This window comes from Scyliorhinus canicula, chromosome 20 (genome assembly GCF_902713615.1).
Source record: "Scyliorhinus canicula chromosome 20, sScyCan1.1, whole genome shotgun sequence".
Taxonomy (NCBI): Eukaryota; Metazoa; Chordata; class Chondrichthyes; order Carcharhiniformes; family Scyliorhinidae; genus Scyliorhinus; species Scyliorhinus canicula.
Genome location: NC_052165.1, coordinates 91,971,944 through 91,993,763, shown reverse-complemented (window position 1 = coordinate 91,993,763; position 21,820 = coordinate 91,971,944). Strand labels below are relative to the sequence as shown.

The following is a 21,820-nucleotide window of genomic DNA, read 5'->3' as shown; positions in this document are numbered from 1 at the left end:
GTGTAGAGGAGCTTTACTCTGTATCTAACCCCGTGCTGTACCTGTCCTGGGAGTGTTTGATGGGGACAGTGTAGAGGGAGCTTTACTCTGTATCTAACCCCGTGCTGTACCTGTCCTGGGAGTGTTTGATGGGGACAGTGTAGAGGGAGCTTTACTCTGTATCTAACCCCGTGCTGTACCTGTCCTGGGAGTGTTTGATGGGGACAGTGTAGAGGGAGCTTTACTCTGTATCTAACCCCGTGCTGTACCTGTCCTGGGAGTGTTTGATGGGGACAGTGTAGAGGGAGCTTTACTCTGTATCTAACCCCGTGCTGTACCTGTCCTGGGAGTGTTTGATGGGGACAGTGTAGAGGGAGCTTTACTCTGTATCTAACCCCGTGCTGTACCTGTCCTGGGAGTGTTTGATGGGGACAGTGTAGAGGGAGCTTTACTCTGTATCTAACCCCGTGCTGTACCTGTCCTGGGAGTGTTTGATGGGGACAGTGTAGAGGGAGCTTTACTCTGTATCTAACCCCGTGCTGTACCTGTCCTGGGAGTGTTTGATGGGGACAGTGTAGAGGGAGCTTTACTCTGTATCTAACCCCGTGCTGTACCTGTCCTGGGAGTGTTTGATGGGGACAGTGTAGAGGGAGCTTTACTCTGTATCTAACCCCGTGCTGTACCTGTCCTGGGAGTGTTTGATGCTCAGTTTGGGGTTTGTTGATGTGCGGAGAAATCTCACCTTGTCCGTGCAGGAATTTTTGGAAGAATTCCGGCCAGTCTCCCGGTTCCGGCATTGTGTTGTCCATCCGAAGGAAATGAAAATACGACACAAGATTATCTTTGGCGTTTCGAGCCACTACTATGGTCTGGGAAGAGGAAACACAAATCCATTAGGGAGTCCTCACTCTTCCCTCTGACCTGTCTGAGTGAGGGGGGAGTGAGGGAGTCTCACAGTTTGGGGACTGAGGGAGGGGGGAGTGAGGGAGTCCCAGTTGGGGACTGAGGGAGGGGGAGTGAGGGAGTCCCACAGTTTGGAGACTGAGGGAGGGGGGAAGTGAGGGAGTCCCACAGTTTGGGGACGGAGGGAGGGGGGAGTGAGGGAGCCCCACAGTTTGGGGACTGAGGGAGGGGGGAGTGAGGGAGTCTCACAGTTTTGGAGACTGAGGGAGGGGGGAGGGAGGGAGACCCACAAGTTTGGGGACTGAGGGAGGGGGAGTGAGGGAGTCCCACAGTTTGGGGACTGAGGGAGGGGGGAGTGAGGGAGTCTCACAGTTTGGAGACTGAGGGAGGGGGGGAGGGAGGGAGTCCCACAGTTTGGAGACTGAGGGAGGGGGGAGTGAGGGAGTCCCACAGTTTGGAGACTGAGGGAGGGGGGGGGAGGGAGGGAGTCCCACAGTTTGGGGACTGAGGGAGGGGGGAGTGAGGGAGTCTCACAGTTTGGGGACTGAGGGAGGGGGAGTGAGGGAGTCCCACAGTTTGGGGACTGAGGGAGGGGGGGAGTGAGGGAGTCTCACAGTTTGGGGACTGAGGGAGGGGGGAGTGAGGGAGTCTCACAGTTTGGAGACTGAGGGAGGGGGGAGTGAGGGAGTCTCACAGTTTGGAGCCTGAGGGAGGGGGGAGTGAGGGAGTCTCACAGTTTGGGGACTGAGGGAGGGGGGAGGTGAGGGAGTCTCACAGTTTGGAGCCTGAGGGAGGGGGGAGTGAGGGAGTCTCACAGTTTGGGGACTGAGGGAGGGGGGAGTGTGGGAGGGGGGAGTGAGGGAGTCCCACAGTTTGGGGACTGAGGGAGGGGGGAGTGAGGGAGTCCCACAGTTTGGAGCCTGAGGGGGGGGGTGAGGGAGTCCCACAGTTTGGAGGCTGAGGGAGGGGGGAGTGAGGGAGTCCCACAGTTTGGAGCCTGAGGGAGGGGGGAGTGAGGGAGTCCCACAGTTTGAGGACTGAGGGAGGGAGGGTGAGGGAGTCCCACAGTTTGGGGACTGAGGGAGGGAGGTGTGAGGGAGTGTTGAACAGGGTGAGGGATGAGGGGTTTACAGGGTCAATGGGTGTCATTGGGGGGAGGAGGGAGCGATGTGTCCCGGGTCCCTACCTTACAGTCCTGCTCCCAGAAGGATTTGGGAACCAGTTGGATCGGGAGGTGAGTTTTAATCACCCTCGGAGACGCCATTTTCACAATCAGTTCAATACCTGCGAGATGGAGATGTTACAACATTCCGCTCAAATTATCCAGCTCACATTGTAGACACCACTCTCCCCAGGGCGCACTCCTCCATGGGCACTGACTCTCCCCTTGGTATGGGACCCCCCCCTCAGACACTGACTCTCCCCGGGTATGGGACCCCCCCCCTCTGACACTGACTCTCCCCGGGGTACGGGACCCCCCCTCAGACACTGACTCTCCCCGGGGTACAGGACCCCCCTCAGACACTGACTCTCCCCGGGGTACGGGACCCCTCCTCAGTCATGACTCCCCCGGGGTTACGGGAACACCCTCAAGTCACTGCCTCTCCCGGGGACGGGACCCCCCTCTCCGACACTACTCTCCCCGGGGTGTGGACACCCTCTCAGATACTGACTCCACTGGGTATGGGACACCACCCCTCAGACACTGACTATTCCGGTCTGGGACCCCCCCACAGAGCACTGACTTCCCCGGGTACGGGACCCCCCTTCAGTCACTGACTATCCCCGGGGTACGGGACCCCCCTCAAGTCAGCTCTCCCGGGGTAAGGGACCCCCTCCTCAGACACTGACTCTCCCCGGGGTGTGGGACACCCCTCAGATACTGACTCCCCGGGGTATGGGACCCCCCCTCAGACACTGGACTGCTCCCCGGGTATTGGGACCCCCCTCAGACACTGACTCTCCCCCGGGTACGGGGCCCCCCTCAGACACTGACTCTCCCCGGGGTATGGGCCCCCCCCTCAGACACTGACCCTCCCCAGGGTAGGGGACCCCCCCCCCTCAGACACTGACTCTCCCCGGGGTACGGGGCCCCCCTCAGACACTGACTCTCCCCGGGGTACGGGACCCCCCCTCAGACACTGACTCTCCCCGGGGTATGGGACCCCCCTCAGACACTGACTCTCCCCGGGGTACGGGGCCCCCCCTCAGACACTGACTCTCCCCGGGGTATGGGACCCCCCTCAGACACTGACTCTCCCCGGGGTAGGGGACCCCCCCCCCCTCAGACACTGACTCTCCCCGGGGTACGGGGCCCCCCTCAGACACTGACTCTCCCCGGGGTATGGAACCCCCCTCAGACACTGACTCTCCCCGGGGTATGGGACCCCCCCCTCAGACACTGACTCTCCCCGGGGTACGGGACCCCCCTCCCCTCAGACACTGACTCTCTCCGGGGTATGGGACCCCCCCTCAGACACTGACTCCCCGGGGTACAGGACCCCCCTCTGACTCAACCCGGTGTACGGGACCCCCCCTCAGACACTGACTCTCCCCGGGGTACAGGACCCCCCCTCAGCCACAGTCTCCACAGGGTACAGGACCCCCCCTCAGACACTGACTCTCCCCGGGGTATGGGACCCCCCACAGGCACTGACTCTCCCCGGGGTACGGGACCCCTCCTCAGTCACTGACTCTCCCCGGGTACGGGACCCCTCCTCAGTCACTGACTCTCCCCGGGGTATGGGACCCCCCCCCCTCAGACACAGTCTCCCCGGGGTTAGGGACCCCCCTCAGACACAGTCTCCCCGGGGTTAGGGACTCCCCCTCAGACACTGACTCCCCCCGGGGTACAGATCCTCTATGGTGCCGACTCTCCACGAGATACAGGTCCCCCATGCGCACTGTAATGTGAGTGTCGCTTTAAGAAAGGTCTTTGTCTTATCACGTGGCTTTAGTGATGTCATTGTGTGGGTGGAACTGGGCTGTGGCTCTGTGAGATTTTTGGTTTCGCTTGCTTTTTTGATTTGACTGCCGTGGACTCGGGAAGAGAAAAGTGTTTTGTTCGCGTCTTTCTCTATTTTCATTTTAAAGAGTTACTCCAATAAAAAAAATCCCATTGATTCTAGCTACCTGCTGCCTTAGTAACTTAAAAGATAAAGTTTGCTTTCCGGGCGGATTTAAACCTGCCGGTGAGACGCGGTCAGAATCTCACGGGAAAGCCAGGCTTATTCAATGTTTTATAGTTCATGGGATATTGTTTTTGAATTGGAACAGTTAAGGGGGAATTCATTAAGTGTTCTACATTGATTACTGTAGCTGTGTGGTGTCTTTTACTTTGTAATTGACAACAATTCTTGCTGTGTGTTTCTATAAATTAAAATAAATTCTTAAAATAAAGCTTGTTTGATTTAAATATCTGGGAAGTCTGTTCAATAACACCTGAAGTGACTGCTCTGGTACCCATCCGAGCCAAATTCAGCATAAAGGTTGTAGATCAGGTGAACTCCATTATACAATTTGGAGTTTTTATACCCTGGCCCATAACAAATTGGGGGCTCGTCCGGGATAAAAGTCTATCGTTCGTTATTGGGTTGGCTGAGTGGACTTATACACAGTGAGGGGTGAGCAGATTTATGTTTGCTTGTCAGGTGTTGTGTTCAAGTTTAAATAGGGAGTGTGCTGTGGACAACGGCTCTTTCCGAGGCTCAGATGTTTTTAGGGGTGGAGAAGGTCACACACAACACCTTACAAACAGAGATTAAGAAAAGGCTTTTGGATTTGGCCAAAACATTGCAGTTAACATTGCCTGACAAAGTAGGCAAAGAAGAGGTGATTGTGGCGGTAGCTGAGTATTTTAAATTGCCCCAGACACAGTCAGAATCATTGGAAATGGCAAGAATTCAGATCAAGCAGCTTGAACAATGAAATGAATTCACGCCGCTTGAATTGGAAATGAGGGGAAAATGAAAGCAAGACCAAAAACATCACAGAGCCACAGCCCAGCTCCACCCACACAATGACATCACTGAACCCATGTGATATGACAAAAACCTTTCTGAAAAGGACACTCACATGACAGCACTTACTGACCCCGGGGTACGGGTCCCTCCCACAGAGCCCCTTATCCTGAAACTGTGCCCCTGCCCCACCACCTCATTCTATATTCCACGCCCCCCCCCCCCCGCAATGAGGAGGAAACATCCTCTTAGCATTCGCCGTGTCGAGCCCACCCCCCCCTCCCCTCACAATCTGATACGTTTCACTAAGAACAGCTCTCATTCTTCTAAACTCCAATGGGTGTGTCGCCCCAACCTGCCCAAACCTCACAAGACAAATACCCCCCCCCCCCCATCCCAGGCATTGCCCCGGGGAACCTCCTCTGAACTGCCTCCGACACCAGTCTCTCTCTCCGTGAGTAAGGAGAACCAAACCATACGCAGTACTCCAGCTGCAGAAACACCAACAGTTGGAGCAAAACTTCCCAACTCTTACAGCCCAACCCCCCCCCCCCACCCCCGCTCCCCCACCTCCCCACCTCCCCGAGATAAAGGGTCTCACCAGATGGCCCCTTATCCTGAAAGATTTCAAGGAGGGGGATTCGTTCGTAGATGGGAGCTCGTTTACACATCTTCACGTCACCGTTCTGATTGATCAGATCCACAATTTCCTGCATCCACGTTGTCCCTGTGGAGAGAGAGAGAGAGAGTGAGAGAGAGGGAGAGAAAGAGAGAGAGACAGGGAGAGAGACAGAGACAGAGACAGACAGAGAGAGAGAGAGAGAGAGACAGGGAGAGAGAGAGAGACATGTCATCATATATATCTATGTATATTGTGGAGTGCAGACAGGCAGTGATTGGCTCACAGGATGACCAGAAAGCGAACAGAACACAGCAGCCAATCAGCAGACAGGACACGGCCACTATAAAGCCAGAGGGCACTAGGTTTCCCGTTCTCTCGGGACCCAGCCTCTGAGACAGTCGGAGCCCGTGAGCAGCAGCCAGTGCAAACACCATGTGGTAGCCAGTATGTTTGGTTAGGCTAGTATCAGGTCTCCAGCCAAGTCAGCATCGTGCCACCCAGAGTTGAACATGTATCACAGTTTAGATGTTAAATAAAATCGTGTTGCATCTCATCAAGTGTTGGAAGCCTGTCTCTCGCTTCACTGCATCAAACGCAGTCCACATAGACGCAGCTTACCCAACACATCAAGACAGAGAGAGAGAGCGAGACAGAGAGAGTGAGAGAGAGAGTGTGACAGAGAGAGAGAGGGAGAGAGTGAGAGAGAGAGGAACAGAGAGTGTGAGAGAGAGGAACAGAGAGAGTGAGAGAGAGTGTGACAGAGAGAGAGAGGAAGAGAGAGAGAGTGAGAGAGAGAGAGGAACAGAGAGAGTGTGAGAGAGAGAGAGGAACAGAGAGAGTGTGACAGAGAGAGAGAGGAACAGAGAGAGTGAGAGAGAGAGTGTGACAGAGAGAGAGAGGAAGAGAGAGAGAGAGTGAGAGAGAGTGTGACAGAGAGAGAGAGGAACAGAGAGAGAGAGAGAGAGAGAGGAACAGAGAGAGTGTGACAGAGAGTGTGACAGAGAGAGGGAGGAACAGAGAGAGAGAGAGAGAGTGTGACAGAGAGAGTGTGAGAGAGAGTGTGACAGAGAGAGAGTGTGACAGAGAGTGTGAGAGAGAGTGTGAAAGAGAGGGAGGAACAGAGAGAGTGAGAGAGAGTGTGACAGAGAGAGAGTGTGACAGAGAGAGAGTGACAGAGAGTGGAACAGAGAGAGTGAGAGAGAGAGTGTGACAGAGAGAGGGAGGAACAGAGAGAGTGAGAGAGAGAATGTGACAGAGAGAGGGAGGAACAGAGAGTGAGAGAGAGAGTGTGACAGAGAGAGTGTGACAGAGAGAGTGGGACAGAGAGAGTGGGACAGAGCAAGTGACAGAGAGAGTGGGACAGAGAGAGTGAGAGAGAGAGTGTGACAGAGAGAGGGAGGAACAGAGAGAGTGAGAGAGAGAGTGTGACAGAGAGAGTGTGACAGAGAGAGAGTGTGACAGAGAGAGAGAGGAACAGAGAGAGTGTGACAGAGAGAGAGTGTGACAGAGAGAGTGTGACAGAGAGAGAGAGGAACAGAGAGAGTGTGACAGAGAGAGAGTGTGACAGAGAGAGAGAGGAACAGAGAGAGTGTGACAGAGAGAGAGAGGAACAGAGAGTGTGACAGAGAGAGAGAGGAACAGAGAGAGTGTGACAGAGAGAGAGAGGAACAGAGAGAGTGAGAGAGAGAGTGTGACAGAGAGAGAGAGGAACAGAGAGAGTGTGACAGAGAGAGAGAGGAACAGAGAGAGTGTTGTAGCCACCTGAGGTGGCCACTAACGAACACAAAATGGAAGACTGCAAAGAGTGCTGGGAAAACGGACATGTTAAAGAGCAAACAGCTTGCAGAGCAATTATGTATTGGGACAACTGCAGAAACCGGTTTCTGACTGCTGCAGAGACCAGGCAGCGCTGTGAAAGAGAAGTCGTTAGCATATTAATGAGGTGATACCGGGCAAGTCCCAGATACAATGGACACAAATTAAGTATTAATCGATACATTCAATAGGAGACCAGACCCAGTGGCGCCAGAGAAGCCCAGGACAATAAGTTGTAAGAACCGCCCCAGCAACCAAGGAATGGCCCAATCATTGGGGGGTTCAAAAAATATCGATTGGGAAGAGACCCAATCGATTCCAAGCAGGTAAGGGAGTCCGCCCAAAGGGGCGCGGACCCCCTGGGACCTTTCAAAGAAAGGTCCCACACATGGTTCAGTCTCCTGTCTCCGGCCTCTGACTCCAGCCTCCAGGCCCCTGTCTTCTACACCAACCGTTGAGCAGCAGCCACCAACCAGTAAGTGCCTAACGACGACCGCTACCTATAACCAGCATTACTGACACCCTTGCCAACTGATAGCGATTCGAAGCCTGCAGACCAGAACAGAACAAAGGCCTTGTTCCATGACCTCGCAGTTCCTTCTTAGCTAAGTATTAGTTGTTTAGTGGTAGAAGTAAGTTTAATCTTCAGCGTGTGCATGAGTGTTATTATAATTGTGTTATAATAAACTCTAATTGTTTTGGACTTTCTAATTGGTGTACAGCTTTATTGCTTTGAACTTCTCCTTGAAACCTGTGGCGGTGTCTTTACGGCACCTGGCGACTCCAGAGCTTAGAACGAGAAACAGAGCCAAAGCGAGTGTTAAGCACACTCACCCAGAACGACCAACATTTAGTGGCGACATCCGACGGGGCTCGATTAGAAGTGCCCCCCCCCCCCCCTCCCCCCCTCCCCCTCCGCCCCACTCCGAGAGAACCCAGAAATTTGAATTGGAAATCTAATTGGGAAAAAGGAAATATCACAAGTGTTCAAGGAGTTCAAATCAATAACGATAATTCGGAAGTGTGTTTTTGCATGCGTAACTAACAGGGTTGTAAGGTTAAACTGAGAGATTTTTGTAATCGGAACATAGCAAAAGCCGCACTCGTATTTTAAAACATTACCTGATCATCCCCTGTTCCAAATTAAAGACAGAAAGAGGAAATGGCCATGCAGGCAATGGAACGCCTCATGAACCCAGAGCAGTTTGTGGTGGCAGCGACCAGCAGTAGCAGAGTAGGCCAGTGTCCCGTATGGGAGCTGGAACTCAGGAAATATCTCAAAGGGAAAGGATGGCCCCTTTGGAACGAGTTCAGTATGAATGAGGAGACAGGTCCCGGGAGTATAGGACATACTTGGTGGGAGAACCTCTCTCAAATTCATAAAAAGAATCTAAGTAAAGCACGCAAGCCGATGGCAATTGTGTCCTGCTTGGCACAATTGCGAGGCACAGAGGAGGTCGTTCGGACGCTCCGAGCAGAGTTAGAGGAATGAAATAGAATGAATAAAGTGGATGTCAGGGACATCGAAAGGGAAAACCTCGAGCTAAGAGGGAAGCTGGCAGAGAAGGGTAGAGAGGTGGATGATGCCAAGAGGGCACATCAGTCGTGTCTAGCCCATCTGAGCAGTTCCCAAACCCAATACGAAAAAGCCTATCAAGATGTGCAACATGCAGTCCTGATACGAGATGAATCAGAAAAGCAGGTAGAGGCATTGCAGAGGCAATGCTCTGACCTAAAGGCAGCTTTAAGAGCACTCCATGCTGCCACCACTGAGCAAAGGCAAAGCACAGTGGACCACGCAAAGTGTAGGAAGCAGATTGCAGAGCTGCAATCGTTGCTTTCAGTACAGAATGGGTTGCAAAGCACCTTTGGAACACAGTTAGAAGAGGAAAATGCCCCAGATTGGCAAGAATTAAGCGAGACAGCGCAGCGATATGTTCAGGGAACATGTGCGCCAGCAGCGCTACAGAAAAGGAAAGCACCCCAACCCCCCACAGATCAGATAGCACCCGCACCTATGAACCCAGTCACCACCCAAAGAAAGGCAACCACAGACGGCGCACCCGACATCACCTACACCACCCCCTTAACTGTAACACAACTCAGGGACGCGTGTGAGAAAATCACCCCGTTTCTCCCCACCGCAGACCCCCACCAATTTTTCGCGAAAGTGAAACAGCAGGCTACCATGTACGGCCTGGATGAAAGAGAGCAGGTGAAGCTCACTGTTTTGAGTTTAGACACATCGGTAGTTGCAGCCCTCCCCGACCCACAGAACGTTGGAGGAGGCACACTAGAGGAGATGCATACATCTATTTTAGACGCGATAGGGTACAATAGAGGAGACCCAGTCGAAGGCCTAAATAGATGTAGGCAAAAGAGGAGAGCATCCCATACCATTCGCAGAAAGGCTGTGGATCCATTTCACTGCCGTTTTTGGTGATTTAGACCGCGCACATTTAACCCGAGACAATATGGTTAAATGGACCCGCACCATAATCTCCCATGCCACAGATGCAGGACAGAATGTTTGTAGTAGTTACGACCCCTCAGAAGAGGCCCATAGTGAGAAATGGGTTCTGAAAAGATTGTCCCGCGCTTGGGAACAATCTGTCCAGGGCAAAGTTAAAGTGAAGACCCCAGAGGAAGCTCAGGCTGCAGCAGATATTCAGGCAGTGAGAGCGCACCAAAACCCCGCATGGGTAAACGAGGGAAAGAACAGCCCCCCACAGAAGTCGCAGGAATGCTACAACTGTGGTCAGTTAGGACATTTTGCAAGGGAATGCAACGGCCCACAGAGATCTCAGAGAGATCTCAGAGAGGCCAGCAGACAGGCACTCTGAACAGGAACAAACCTAAGCCTCTTCACAGTATAGGGACGCAGTCAGGACAGAACGGACTGACGGTGTTCGGGCTCCCCCACTTGGGTCTGTGACACCCTCTGGGACCAATCCGGAAGGCCGGTAGTCACAGCAAAGATTAGAGGGAAGCCCATAGAATTACTTTGGGACACAGGAGACAACAATTAATTCCACCATTACAGCACAGGCAGACACGTGGCCGACCACATCCACAATTACACTCAGCGGACTTACAGGTCACTCGCAGCAGGGACACATTACAGCCCCTGTAGCAATTCAGCTAGGGAACATCTCCACCAGACACTCCATTGTTTTAGTTAGTCTGCCCCGCACAGCAGAACACATACTGGGCATTGACTTTATGAATGCCCATAGCCTGTCGTTCGATCCAGTAAATCAGTGTGTCTGGAGAATGGCAAAATCTGACAGAGCACCCGCAACTCTCACAGTAGGAGAGTATGCAAATCGGATTAGCGCAGTAGGCGACTATTGTTTCGACCCGACCACGCTTAACACGGACAGGCAAGTTAGGGCAGTTTTGAACCGACACAGGACAGCATTTGCCAGTCACCGGCACGACTGCGGCAGAATGACTGGACAAGTTCAAGTTACTGGACCTGACCCCAGACCACAGAGACAGTATCGATTTCCCCTAGAGGCAGAGGGAGAAATTGGAAAAGTGATAGAAAGCTTATTAGAGCATTTGCCTTCACATGTAAAGGACAGCAGTATACGTGGACATGCCTCCCACAAGGATTCCACAATTCCCCCTCCATTTTCCACCGACAGCTGGCAAATGGTTTAGTCAAATTTTCCCGACCCGAATGTCTGGTACAGTATGTGGACGACCTATTACTGCAGACAGACACCAAGGCAGAGCACATCACGCTTCTGGCCGAACTCCTGGAACTTCTGAACTCAATCGGATGTAAAGTTAACCCCAGAAAGGCCCAAATATTAGAGAACCAAGTGATGTATTTGGGTCCAGTCATCACGCACGGCAAACGCGAGATCGAATTCAAAAGAATTGAATCGATTGTCAAATTGCCCCTTCCCCAGAATGTTTCAGCCCTCCGGTCGTTTTTAGGACTGGTTGGGTACTGTCGGAACCATATCGATGGTTTTGCGACAAAGGCAGCCCCACTCTCAGACCTCCTTAAGAAAGGAGCCCCTTGGGAATGGCTTCCGCAGCATACAGAGGCTGTGGAAGAATTAAAGAAGGCCCTTAGCGCAGCACCCGCGCTACAAGTCCCAGACCAACTCTCCCCCTATGCAATAGAGGTAGCGAGCACAGATCTGACCCTCTCGGCCGTGCTCCTTCAGGAACGGCACGAGCAGCTACGACCAGTGGCTTATGCCTCACGACTTTTAGACCCCGTAGAACAAGGATTTTCAGCCTGCGAGAGGCACCTCCTAGCAGTTTTCTGGGCAGTTCAGTACTTCTCGTACATTACCGGACTCAATCCCATCACCATTTTGACCGAGCACACCCCCACACAGTTACTCCTAGACGGTCGACTGAAGGACGGTTCAGTGAGCCAGATAAGAGCAGCTAGGTGGACGTTACTGTTACAAGGACGGGACATAACAGTTAAACGGACCAGGACACACACATTTTTAGCAGACAACCTCCATTATCCAGGACAGCCCCATGAATGTGAGATTGTAGCACCCCTACACAACACAGGACCCTTCATTGCAAAGACGCCCCCAGGAAGATAGGGAATTCAAGCCAGAGCCCCCAGCACACAGACACGTGTGCCCCACAGAAAATATATGTGGACGGTTCATCCACAGTTTTAGATGGAGAACGCATCACTGGATGCGGGATCTATGTGGAGGATGCGCAGGGTCGCGCACTAGAAGAGATTGCATTAAAATTACCGGGTCACTTAGGCGCGCAGGCAGCAGAGCTCGTGGCCATTGCTTACATTTGTAGCACAATATGATAGATTCAAACACGCTTTGACCACACATGAGGGTGTGATCATTAAAGACAAACTATATGTGGTTCCTGAACAAGACAGGAATCAAATGATTGCCTTAGTCCATGACAGTCATGGACACCAAGGGATCGACCCGACCACAAGACACATCAGACAACTCTGTTGGTGGCCCAACTTACGACAAGATGTGACACACGACATCGAGAATTGTCTAATTTGTGCACAGAATAACCCAGAGAGGTATTCAAAGAAGGAACAACTCAGCCACACTCGCCCCGTTAATGGCCCCTGGACAAACCTCCAGATCGATTTTATAGGACCATTGCCCCCTTGCAGGAATGGCTATAAATATGTTCTGGTGGTTATAGATACCTTTACCAAATGGGCAGAGGCCTTCCCTTCATGAACCAACACAGCTAAGACAGCTGCAAAGATCCTGACCCACCACATCTTTACCAGATGGGGTCTCCCCAGAAGTATAGAGTCAGATCAGGAATCTCACTTTACAGGACGGGTCATGAAGAACGCCCTGACCATATTCAGAATCAAACAGAATTTCCACATTGCGTATCACCCCCAGTCAAGCGGGATAGTAGAACGCATGAATCAGACCCTAAAATCGACCCTTAGGAAGATGGTACAGGAGAACAATTCGACTTGGGATTCAGTGCTGCCATTCGCACTAATGTTCATCCGAAATACAGTTTCATCATCCACAGGATTCACCCCACACACACTCATGACCGGACGCCCTATGAAAGGAACAGAATGCCTTTTAGGACTGGACATGACTAGCCCCGAAATGACGGCCCTCACACACGAGAAAGCAGTCAAAGAATTAGTGGAAACTGTGAGGTCTGCACAGTTAGCAGCCGCAGTAACATTGGGAAAATGACGAAAACAGAGCACGGCCTGTTTCAACAAGAATGTACACCCCACAGAATTTCAGGTTGGACAACAGGTTATGCTATCTGTTTATAACCCCAGCACGTTTTTGGCTCCTAAATTTTCCGGCCCGTACTCAATTTCGGACAAAATCAGCCCCTCAGTTTATAGGATAAAGTACCCCAATGGTAAGACTGCGTGGTTTCATATTAACCAACTAAAGGCTTATGGAACACAGTCAAACCACTCGCACCATGTCCTGCTCGATGCAGCAGAACACCCCGCCCCGCCCACAAGAGACACATTTCCACCCTCCCCCTCACAGACCAGTTCCTCATCGGACTCGACCTCGACTCCGCCCACTGACTCCAGACCACGCCCCGGAACGCCCACAAGCTGCCACAGCAGAGACAGTGACAGTGACTGTGAAACTAAGGACAGCCACAGAACTCCACCCTACAGCCCCCACTTCAGCGACTACGACCCCGACTCCAGTGACCCCATGAAGATCACCTACATTAAATATCCAGACCCACACCCAAACCCACCAACCAACACTGACGATCCCGACCAAAGACATGCAGGTTAGCTGGATTGGCCTTGCTAAATTTCCCTTAGTGTCCAAAGAGGTTGGGTTACCAGGTTACGGGGATGGGGTGGGAGTGTGGGCTTGGGTGGGGTGCTCTTTCGGATGGCCGATGCAGACTCAATGGGCTGAATGGCCTTCTTCTGCACTGTAAATTCTGTGATGCTATAAAACAAAGAGACAGCGAGAGAGACAGAGAGAGAGAGAGAGAAAGAGACAAGGGGACGAGAGAGACAGGGAGAGAGAGACAGAGAGACAGGGAGAGAGAGAGAGAGAGAGACAGGGAGAGAGAGAGACAGGGAGAGAGAGAGAGAGACAGGGAGAGAGAGAGACAGGGAGAGAGAGACAAGGGAGAGAGAGAGAGAGACAGGGAGAGAGAGAGAGACAGAGAGACTCACAGAGAGAGGGGGACAGGGAGAGAGAGAGAGAGACAGGGAGAGAGAGAGAGAGACAGGGAGAGAGAGAGAGCGAGACAGGGAGAGAGAGAGAGACAGAGAGACAGAGACAGACAGAGAGAGGGAGACACAGAGAGAGACAGAGGGAGAGAGTGAGAGAGAGAGAGAGAAAGAGACAAGGAGAGCGAGAGAGACAGGGAGAGAGAGACAGAGAGACGGGGGGGAAAGAGAGAGAGACAGGGAGAGAGAGAGAGAGAGACAGGGAGAGAGAGAGAGAGAGACAGGGAGAGAGAGAGACAGGGAGAGAGAGACACAGGGAGAGAGAGACAGGGAGAGAGAGAGAGACAGGGAGAGAGAGGGAGAGACAGAGAGAGAGAGGGAGAGACAGAGAGAGAGAGAGACAGGGAGAGAGACAGGAAGAGAGAGACAGGAAGAGAGAGAGAGAGTGACAGGGAGAGAGAGAGAGACGGAGAGCGAGAGAGACAGAGAGACTCACAGAGAGAGACAGAGAGAGGGGGACAGGGAGAGAGACAGGAAGAGAGAGAGAGAGACAGGGAGAGAGAGAGAGCGAGACAGGGAGAGAGAGAGAGAGAGAGAGAGACAGAGAGGGACAGAGAGAGACAGAGACAGACAGAGAGAGAGACAGGGAGATAGTGAGAGAGCGAGACAGGGAGAGAGAGAGACGGAGAGAGAGACAGAGAGAGAGGCAGAGACAGACAGAGAGAGAGACACACAGAGAGAGAGACAGGGAGGGAGAGTGAGAGAGAGAGAGAGACAGGGAGAGAGAGATAGAGAGAGAGAGACAGGGAGAGAAAGTGAGAGAGAGACAGAGAGAGAGAGAGACAGAGAGAGAGAGACAGAGAGAGAGAGAGAGACAGAGAGAGAGAGACAGGGAGAGAGAGAGTGAGAGAGACAGGGAGAGAGAGAGGGAGAGAGAGTGAGAGAGACAGAGAGAGAGAGACAGGGAGAGAGAGACAGAGAGATACAGACAGAGAGAGAGGACGGAAAGATACCGCGAGGCAGCCGGAGAGAGAGAGTAACAACGCTGTCAACTATAAAATGCTTTAAGGTATTTTCTCTCCCTCCAGCGTGCCCCACCCCCCCTCCAGCCTGGGCCCCACCCCCCCTCCAGCCTGGGCCCCTCCCCCTCCCACCCCCTCCAGCCTGGACCCCTCCCCCAGAATGGACCCACCCCTCAAGCCTGGGCCCCTCCCCCTACAGCCTGGGCCCCACCCCCTCCAGCCAGGGCCCCTCCCCCTCGAGCCTGGGCGTCTCCCCCTCCAGCCTGGGCCCCTCCCCCTCCAGCCTGGTCCCCTCCCTCCATTCTAGGCCCCTCCCTCTCCAGCCTTGGCACCCCCCCTCCAGCCTGGGCCCCACCAGCCTGGGCCCCTCCATCTCCAGCCTGGGCCCCTCCCTCCATTCTAGGCCCCTCCTTCTCCAGCCTTGGCACCCCCCCTCCAGGCTAGGCCCCACCAGCCTGGGCCTCACCCCCTCCAGCCTGGGTCCCTCCACCTCCAGCCTGGGCCCCTCCCCATCCAGCCTGAGCCCCTCCCCCTCCAGCCTGGGCCCCTCCACCTCCAGCCTGGGCCCCTCCCCATCCAGCCTGGGCCCCTCCCTCCAGCCTGGGCCCCTCCCCTCCAGACTGAGCCCCTCCATCCTGGGCCCCTCCCCCTCCAGCCTGGGCCCCTCCCGCTCCAGACTGGGCCCCTCCCCCTCCAGCCTGGTCCCCTCCCTCCATTCTATGCCCCACCCCCTTCAGCCTTGACACTTCCCCCCTCCAGCCTGGGCCCCACTAGCCTGGGCCCCTCCCCCTCCAGCCTGGGCCCCTCCCTCCCCCTCCAGCCTGGGCCCCTCCCCCTCAAGCCTGGGCCCCTCCACCTTCAGCCTGGGCCCCTCCCCATCCAGCCTGGGCCCCTCTCCCTCCAGCCTGGGCCCCTCCCCCTCCAGACTGAACCCCTCCCCCTCCAGCGTGGGCCCCTTACCCTCCAGCCTGGGCCCCTCCCGCTCCAGCCTAGGCCCTTCCCCCTCCAGCCTGGGCCCCTCCCCCTCCCCCACGCCCTCCAGCCTGGGTCCCTCCCCCTCCTGCCTGGAGCCTCTCCCCCTCCAGGCTGGGCCCTTTCCCCTCCAGCCTGGGCCCTTCCCCCTCCAGGCTGGGCCCCTCCCCCTCCAGCCTAGGCCCCTCCCCCTCCAGACTGGGCCCCCCTCCAGCCTGGGCCCCTACCCCTCTGGCCTGGGCCCCTCCCCCTCCAGCCTGGGCCCCTCCCCTCCAGCCTGGGCAATGCCCCCTCCAGGCTGGGCCCCTCCCCCTCCAGCCTGCTGGCCCCCTGGCCTTGGCCCCTCCCCCTGCAGTCTGAGCCCCTCCCCAAGCCTGGGCCCCTCCATCTCCAGCCTGGGCCCCTCCCTCCATTCTAGGCCCCTCCCTCTCCAGCCTTGGCACCCCCCCTCCAGGCTAGGCCCCACCAGCCTGGGCCTCACCCCCTCCAGCCTGGGTCCCTCCACCTCCAGCCTGGGCCCCTCCCCATCCATCCTGGGCCCCTCCCCATCCATCCTGGGCCCCTCCCCATCCAGCCTGAGCCCCTCCCCCTCCAGCCTGGGCCCCTCCACCTCCAGCCTGGGCCCCTCCCCATCCAGCCTGGGCCCCTCCCTCCAGCCTGGGCCCCTCCCCTCCAGACTGAGCCCCTCCATCCTGGGCCCCTCCCCCTCCAGCCTGGGCCCCTCCCCCTCCAGACTGGGCCCCTCCCCCTCCAGCCTGGTCCCCTCCCTCCATTCTATGCCCCACCCCCTTCAGCCTTGACACTTCCCCCCTCCAGCCTGGGCCCCACCAGCCTGGGCCCCTCCCCCTCCAGCCTGGGCCCCTCCCCCTCCAGCCTGGGCCCCTCCCCCTCAAGCCTGGGCCCCTCCACCTTCAGCCTGGGCCCCTCCCCATCCAGCCTGGGCCCCTCTCCCTCCAGCCTGGGCCCCTCCCCCTCCAGACTGAACCCCTCCCCCTCCAGCATGGGCCCCTTACCCTCCAGCCTGGGCCCCTCCCGCTCCAGCCTAGGTCCTTCCCCCTCCAGCCTGGGCCCCTCCCCCTCCCCCACGCCCTCCAGCCTGGGTCCCTCCCCCTCCTGCCTGGAGCCTCTCCCCCTCCAGGCTGGGCCCTTTCCCCTCCAGCCTGGGCCCTTCCCCCTCCAGGCTGGGCCCCTCCCCCTCCAGCCTAGGCCCCTCCCCCTCCAGACTGGGCCCCCCTCCAGCCTGGGCCCCTATCCCTCTGGCCTGGGCCCCTCCCCCTCCAGCCTGGGCCCCTCCCCTCCAGCCTGGGCAATGCCCCCTCCAGGCTGGGCCCCTCCCCCTCCCCCTCCAGCCTGCTGGCCCCCTGGCCTTGGCCCCTCCCCCTGCAGTCTGAGCCCCTCCCCAAGCCTGGGCCCCTCCCCCTTGTGCCTGGGCCCCTCCCCCACCAGCCTGCCTCTCCCCCTCCAGCCTGAGACACCCCCTCCAGCCTGGGCCCCTCCCCCTCCTGCCTGGGCATCTCCTGCCTGGGCCCCTCCCCCTGTCCCTCTCCAGCCTGGGCCACTCCCCCTTCAGCCTGGGCCCCTCCCCCTCCAGCCTGGGCCCGTGGAGCCATTCACCTGATTTGGGGTAGGTGGCGATGAGCAGGTCATCGGGCTTGGCCTGGAAGTTTTTCACCGTCTCCCAGTTATCGACCACCCAGTCGGGTAAGGGGACATCTTCCAGCAGTTTGAGCTGCGGCCTCCTGATTGTCAAGTCTCGCAGCTCAGGATGATAGTCCAGCTCCATCTCCAGGATCCTGAAACTGGGCAGCAGCATGGTCAATTCATTCAGGACCCAGAGGCTCCGTCTCCCTCACCCCCCCCCCCACACTCTCTCTCACACCCCCCCCCCACACACTCTCTCTCACACTCTCTCACACTCTCTCTCACACTCTCTCACACCCTCTCACACACTCTCTCTCTCACTCTCACACTCTCTCACACTCTCTCACACCCTCTCACACACTCTCTCTCTCACACTCTCTCTCACACTCTCTCACACCCTCTCACACCCTCTCTCTCTCTTTCACTCTTTCTCTTTCACACTCTCACACACTCTTTTACACTCTATCTCCCTCTCTCTCACACACTCTCTCTCACACTCTCTCACACCCTCTCACACACTCTCTCTCTCACCCTCTCACACACTCTCACACACTCTCTCTTTCACTCTTTCTCTTTCACACTCTCACACTCTCTCTCACACTCTCTCCTACTCTCTCACACCCTCTCTCACACTCTCACACACTCTCTCTCTCACCCTCTCTCACACACTCTCACACACTCTCTCTCATACTCTCTCTCACACCCTCTCACACCCTCTCTCACTCTCTCACACCCTCTCACACACTCTCCCTCTCACCCTCTCTCACACACTCTCTCACACCCTCTCACACACTCTCTCTCTCACCCTCTCACACACTCTCACACACACTCTCACACACTCTCTCACACCCTCTCACACAATCTCACACACTCTCTCTCTTTCACTCTTTCTCTTTCACACTCTCACACACTCTTTTACACTCTATCTCCCTCTCTCTCACACACACTCTCCTTCTCTCACACTCTCTTTCTCTCACACTCTCCCTCCATCTCACACTCTCTCATGCACTCGGAGAGAGAGGGTGACCAGGAGACAGAGAAAGGGAGAGACAGAATGAGAGACAGGGTAAGATTCAGAATGAGAGAGAGATCAGAGTGAGATAGAGTGATAGAGAGACAGAGAGAGAGAGAGAGAGAGAGAGAGACAGAGAGAGAGAGAGAGAGAGAGAGAGAGAGAGAAAGATGCAGCAATTAGAGAGATGAGAGTGAAAGCGACAGAGCGAAGCGGAGAAGGAGACAGACAGAGAAGAATGAAAATTAAATGAAAATCGCTTATTGTCACAAGTAGGCTTCAAATGAAGTTACTGTGAAAAGACAGAGGAACAGAATGAGAGGCACAGAGAGAGACAAACAGAGACTGTGAAAGAGAGAGAGACAGACAGAGCGAAAGAGAGATTGTGAGAGATAGAGACTGAGAAAAAAAAAGAGAGACAGAGACAGACAGAGAAAGAGACTGCGAGAGACAGACAGAGACTGTGAGAGAGAGAGAGAGACAGACAGAGCGAAAGAGAGATTGTGAGAGATAGAGACTGAAAGAAAGAAAGAGACAGAGATAGACAGATAAAGAGACTGCGAGAGCGAGACAGACAGAAAGAAAGAATCAGACAGAGAGAGAGAGAGAAAGAAAGAGTCAGGCAGAGCAACAGAGATAGACAGACAGCGAAAGAGAGATATAATAAGAGAGACAGAGAAAGAAAGAGACAGAGACAGACAGAGAAAGAGACTGCGAGAGACAGACAGAGAGAGAAAAGAGAGAGAGAGACACAGAGTGAAAGAGACAGACAGAGAGAGAGATGGAGAGAGAGAGACAGCGATGTAGAGACAGAGAGAGCGTGGTAGTAATAGAGAGAAAAAGAGATTGTGAGACAGATAGAGACTGAAAGAGACTGAGAGAGACAGACAGAATGAAAGAGAGTTTGTGAGAGACAGATGGAGACTGCGAGAGAGAGAGAGAGACAGACAGGGCGAAAGAGACATGACAGAGAGAGAAAAGAGAGAGAGAGCGGGGTAGGACAAACAGAGAGCAGGGTAGGGACTGAGAGAGAGACAGTGATGTAGAGACAAAGAGAGCGATGTAGACACAGTGAGCGAGCGATGTGGAGACAGGGAGAGAGAGAGAGAGCAGGGTAGGGACTAGAGAAAGAGCTCCTGCTGTTACCTTGTTTTCTCTCCAAGTCTCCAGTGGTTGATGTCCTCCAGGTATATTGGATGGGATATGCAAATATATGAAGTAGATGATGATGTGGCTCTACTCAAGGTAGTCGGCTGTTGGACACTGTTAGAGAATTTGGGTGAGGTCAGAGCTCCACGCCTAATCTGTAACCTGTAACCTGTTCTGATGTAGTTCTAATAAACAAGTGTTCAACAGATCCCCCAATATGTCTGCAGTCTGCCCCACCCCGAGAGCCCAAGATAAAAGGACCCAATGATATACCGTGGTGGCAGCGTTGTCGACGCCGAGGTAAGAGACACATCGGTGCTTTATCGAAGGAATCACTGTGAAGAAACACGTGAAAGCAGCTCGAGAAATCTGGGCGGTTGAAGGAGGCGCACTGGAGAGAGAGGAATGATGGGGGAACTTCATGGTCAGGCCGTGTCCTTGCCCCAGCCGCCTGACTGTCTCGAGGGGCAGCAGGGAGGTCTGCAGTGGGAGTTATGGTAACGCCATTATCTCCAGTACACAGCAGCGTCAGATCCTCACGTTAAAGAGGCAAAGCTCCAAGTAACTACCTTCCTTTATTCAGTCAGTCCAGCAGCAGACGTCCCTCAGCTCTGTCTACTCAATATAATGAGGAAAGAACTCTTTATTTCCATTGTGTCCTGGCCTGGGGCTCTTTATAAATGAAATGAAAATCGCTCATTGTCACAAGTAGGCTTCAGTGAAGTTACTGTGAAAAGCCCCTAGTCGCCACATTCCGGCGCCTGTTCGGGGAGGCTGGTGCGGGAATTGAACCGTGCTGCTGGCCTGCTTGGTCTGCTTTAAAAGTCAGCCATTTAGCCCAGTGTGCTAAACCAGCCCCTAACAGGAAGATGTTGCCCATTTTCAGACTTGACAGACAAACCTGGAATAATATCTCAGTGGAAGGCGGAACGTCTTGTTCAGGATATTTGCATTGTGCATGGGAAGGTTGTTTGTGGTGCTCCTGAGGTTCGGGCCGCTCCGATGTGGCTGTGGGATATCGCGTGGAGCCAGGTTCAAAGAAGCCGAGATGGCTGCAGAACATGAATACTGTTTCCTAATTGGCTGATAATGAGGCCTTGGGGGTGGAGCCTACATTTACAGATTTGCCTCCAGTCAGCCCTGTGTTGGGCTTCGCAGCCAATCCCTCCTTGCCTGAGTCCTGCTTCGAACCTGAGAATGAACTGGATGCCCACATAAACGTGCACAGGCTGCTCGACGTGGGACACACACACACACTTACATCCTCCTCCTCCTCCTCCCTGCCCAGAAACCCGACTCGCACCCACAGAGGACGGGAGGCAAATACAGGCTGAAACACCAACTGCTTCTGAACCCCACTTTCACAAGGATAACACTGAGAGCAGATCAGATTCTGCACCATCAAAGACAAACACAAGGTCGGTCTGCGTTAACCCAAACTTCGGTTTCGTCCCTCTGCCTGGAAAAAAAAATTCGACTGGTGTCTCTCAGTCCCCTCTCTCTCTCAGGGAGATATCTGTACACTGACTGGTGTCTCTCAGTCCTCTCTCTCTCAGGGAGATATCTGTACACTGAATGGTGTCTCTCAGTCCCCCCTCTCTCTCAGGGAGATATCTGTACACTGACTGGTGTCTCTCAGTCCCCTCTCTCTCTCAGGGAGATATCTGTACACTGACTGGTGTCTCTCAGTCCCCTCTCTCCCTCAGGGAGATATCTGTACACTGACTGGTGTCTCTCAGTCCCCACTCTCTCAGGGAGATATCTGTACACTGACTGGTGTCTCTCAGTCCCACCGCTCTCTCAGGGAGATATCTGTACACTGACTGGTGTCTCTCAGTCCCCTCTCTCTCTCAGGGAGATATCTGTACACTGGTGTCTCTCAGTCCCCTCTCTCTCTCAGGGAGATATCTGCTTACACGGATGGGGTTCTCTCAGTCCCCTCTCACTCTCAGGGGAAGATCTCTGCTACACTGACCTGTTGTCTCTCACTCACCTCTCTCTCAGGGGAGATATCTGTACACTGATGGGTGTCTCTCATTTCCCCCCCCCCCCTCTCTCACACACTCTCTCACA

General features: G+C 54.7%; 2 protein-coding genes across 6 annotated transcripts in view; one reads left to right on the top strand and one right to left on the bottom strand.

Moving 5' to 3' along the window:
- The window catches only part of LOC119954944 (sulfotransferase 1C2-like), a 143,751-nt gene extending 122,745 nt beyond the window's left edge, over positions 1-21,006 (bottom strand). The window contains exons 1-6 of the mRNA XM_038780680.1: positions 20,649-21,006; positions 19,745-19,861; positions 17,560-17,744; positions 5,443-5,568; positions 2,069-2,166; positions 722-848 (exon numbers count right to left, since the gene is read on the bottom strand). Of these exons, the coding sequence (XP_038636608.1) occupies positions 722-848; positions 2,069-2,166; positions 5,443-5,568; positions 17,560-17,744; positions 19,745-19,861; positions 20,649-20,707 (712 nt within the window). The 5' untranslated portion in view covers positions 20,708-21,006. The remainder of the gene's footprint in view (positions 1-721; positions 849-2,068; positions 2,167-5,442; positions 5,569-17,559; positions 17,745-19,744; positions 19,862-20,648) is intronic.
- The window catches only part of LOC119954933 (sulfotransferase 1C2-like), a 56,068-nt gene that overhangs the window by 12,781 nt on the left and 21,467 nt on the right, over positions 1-21,820 (top strand). The window lies entirely within an intron of this gene.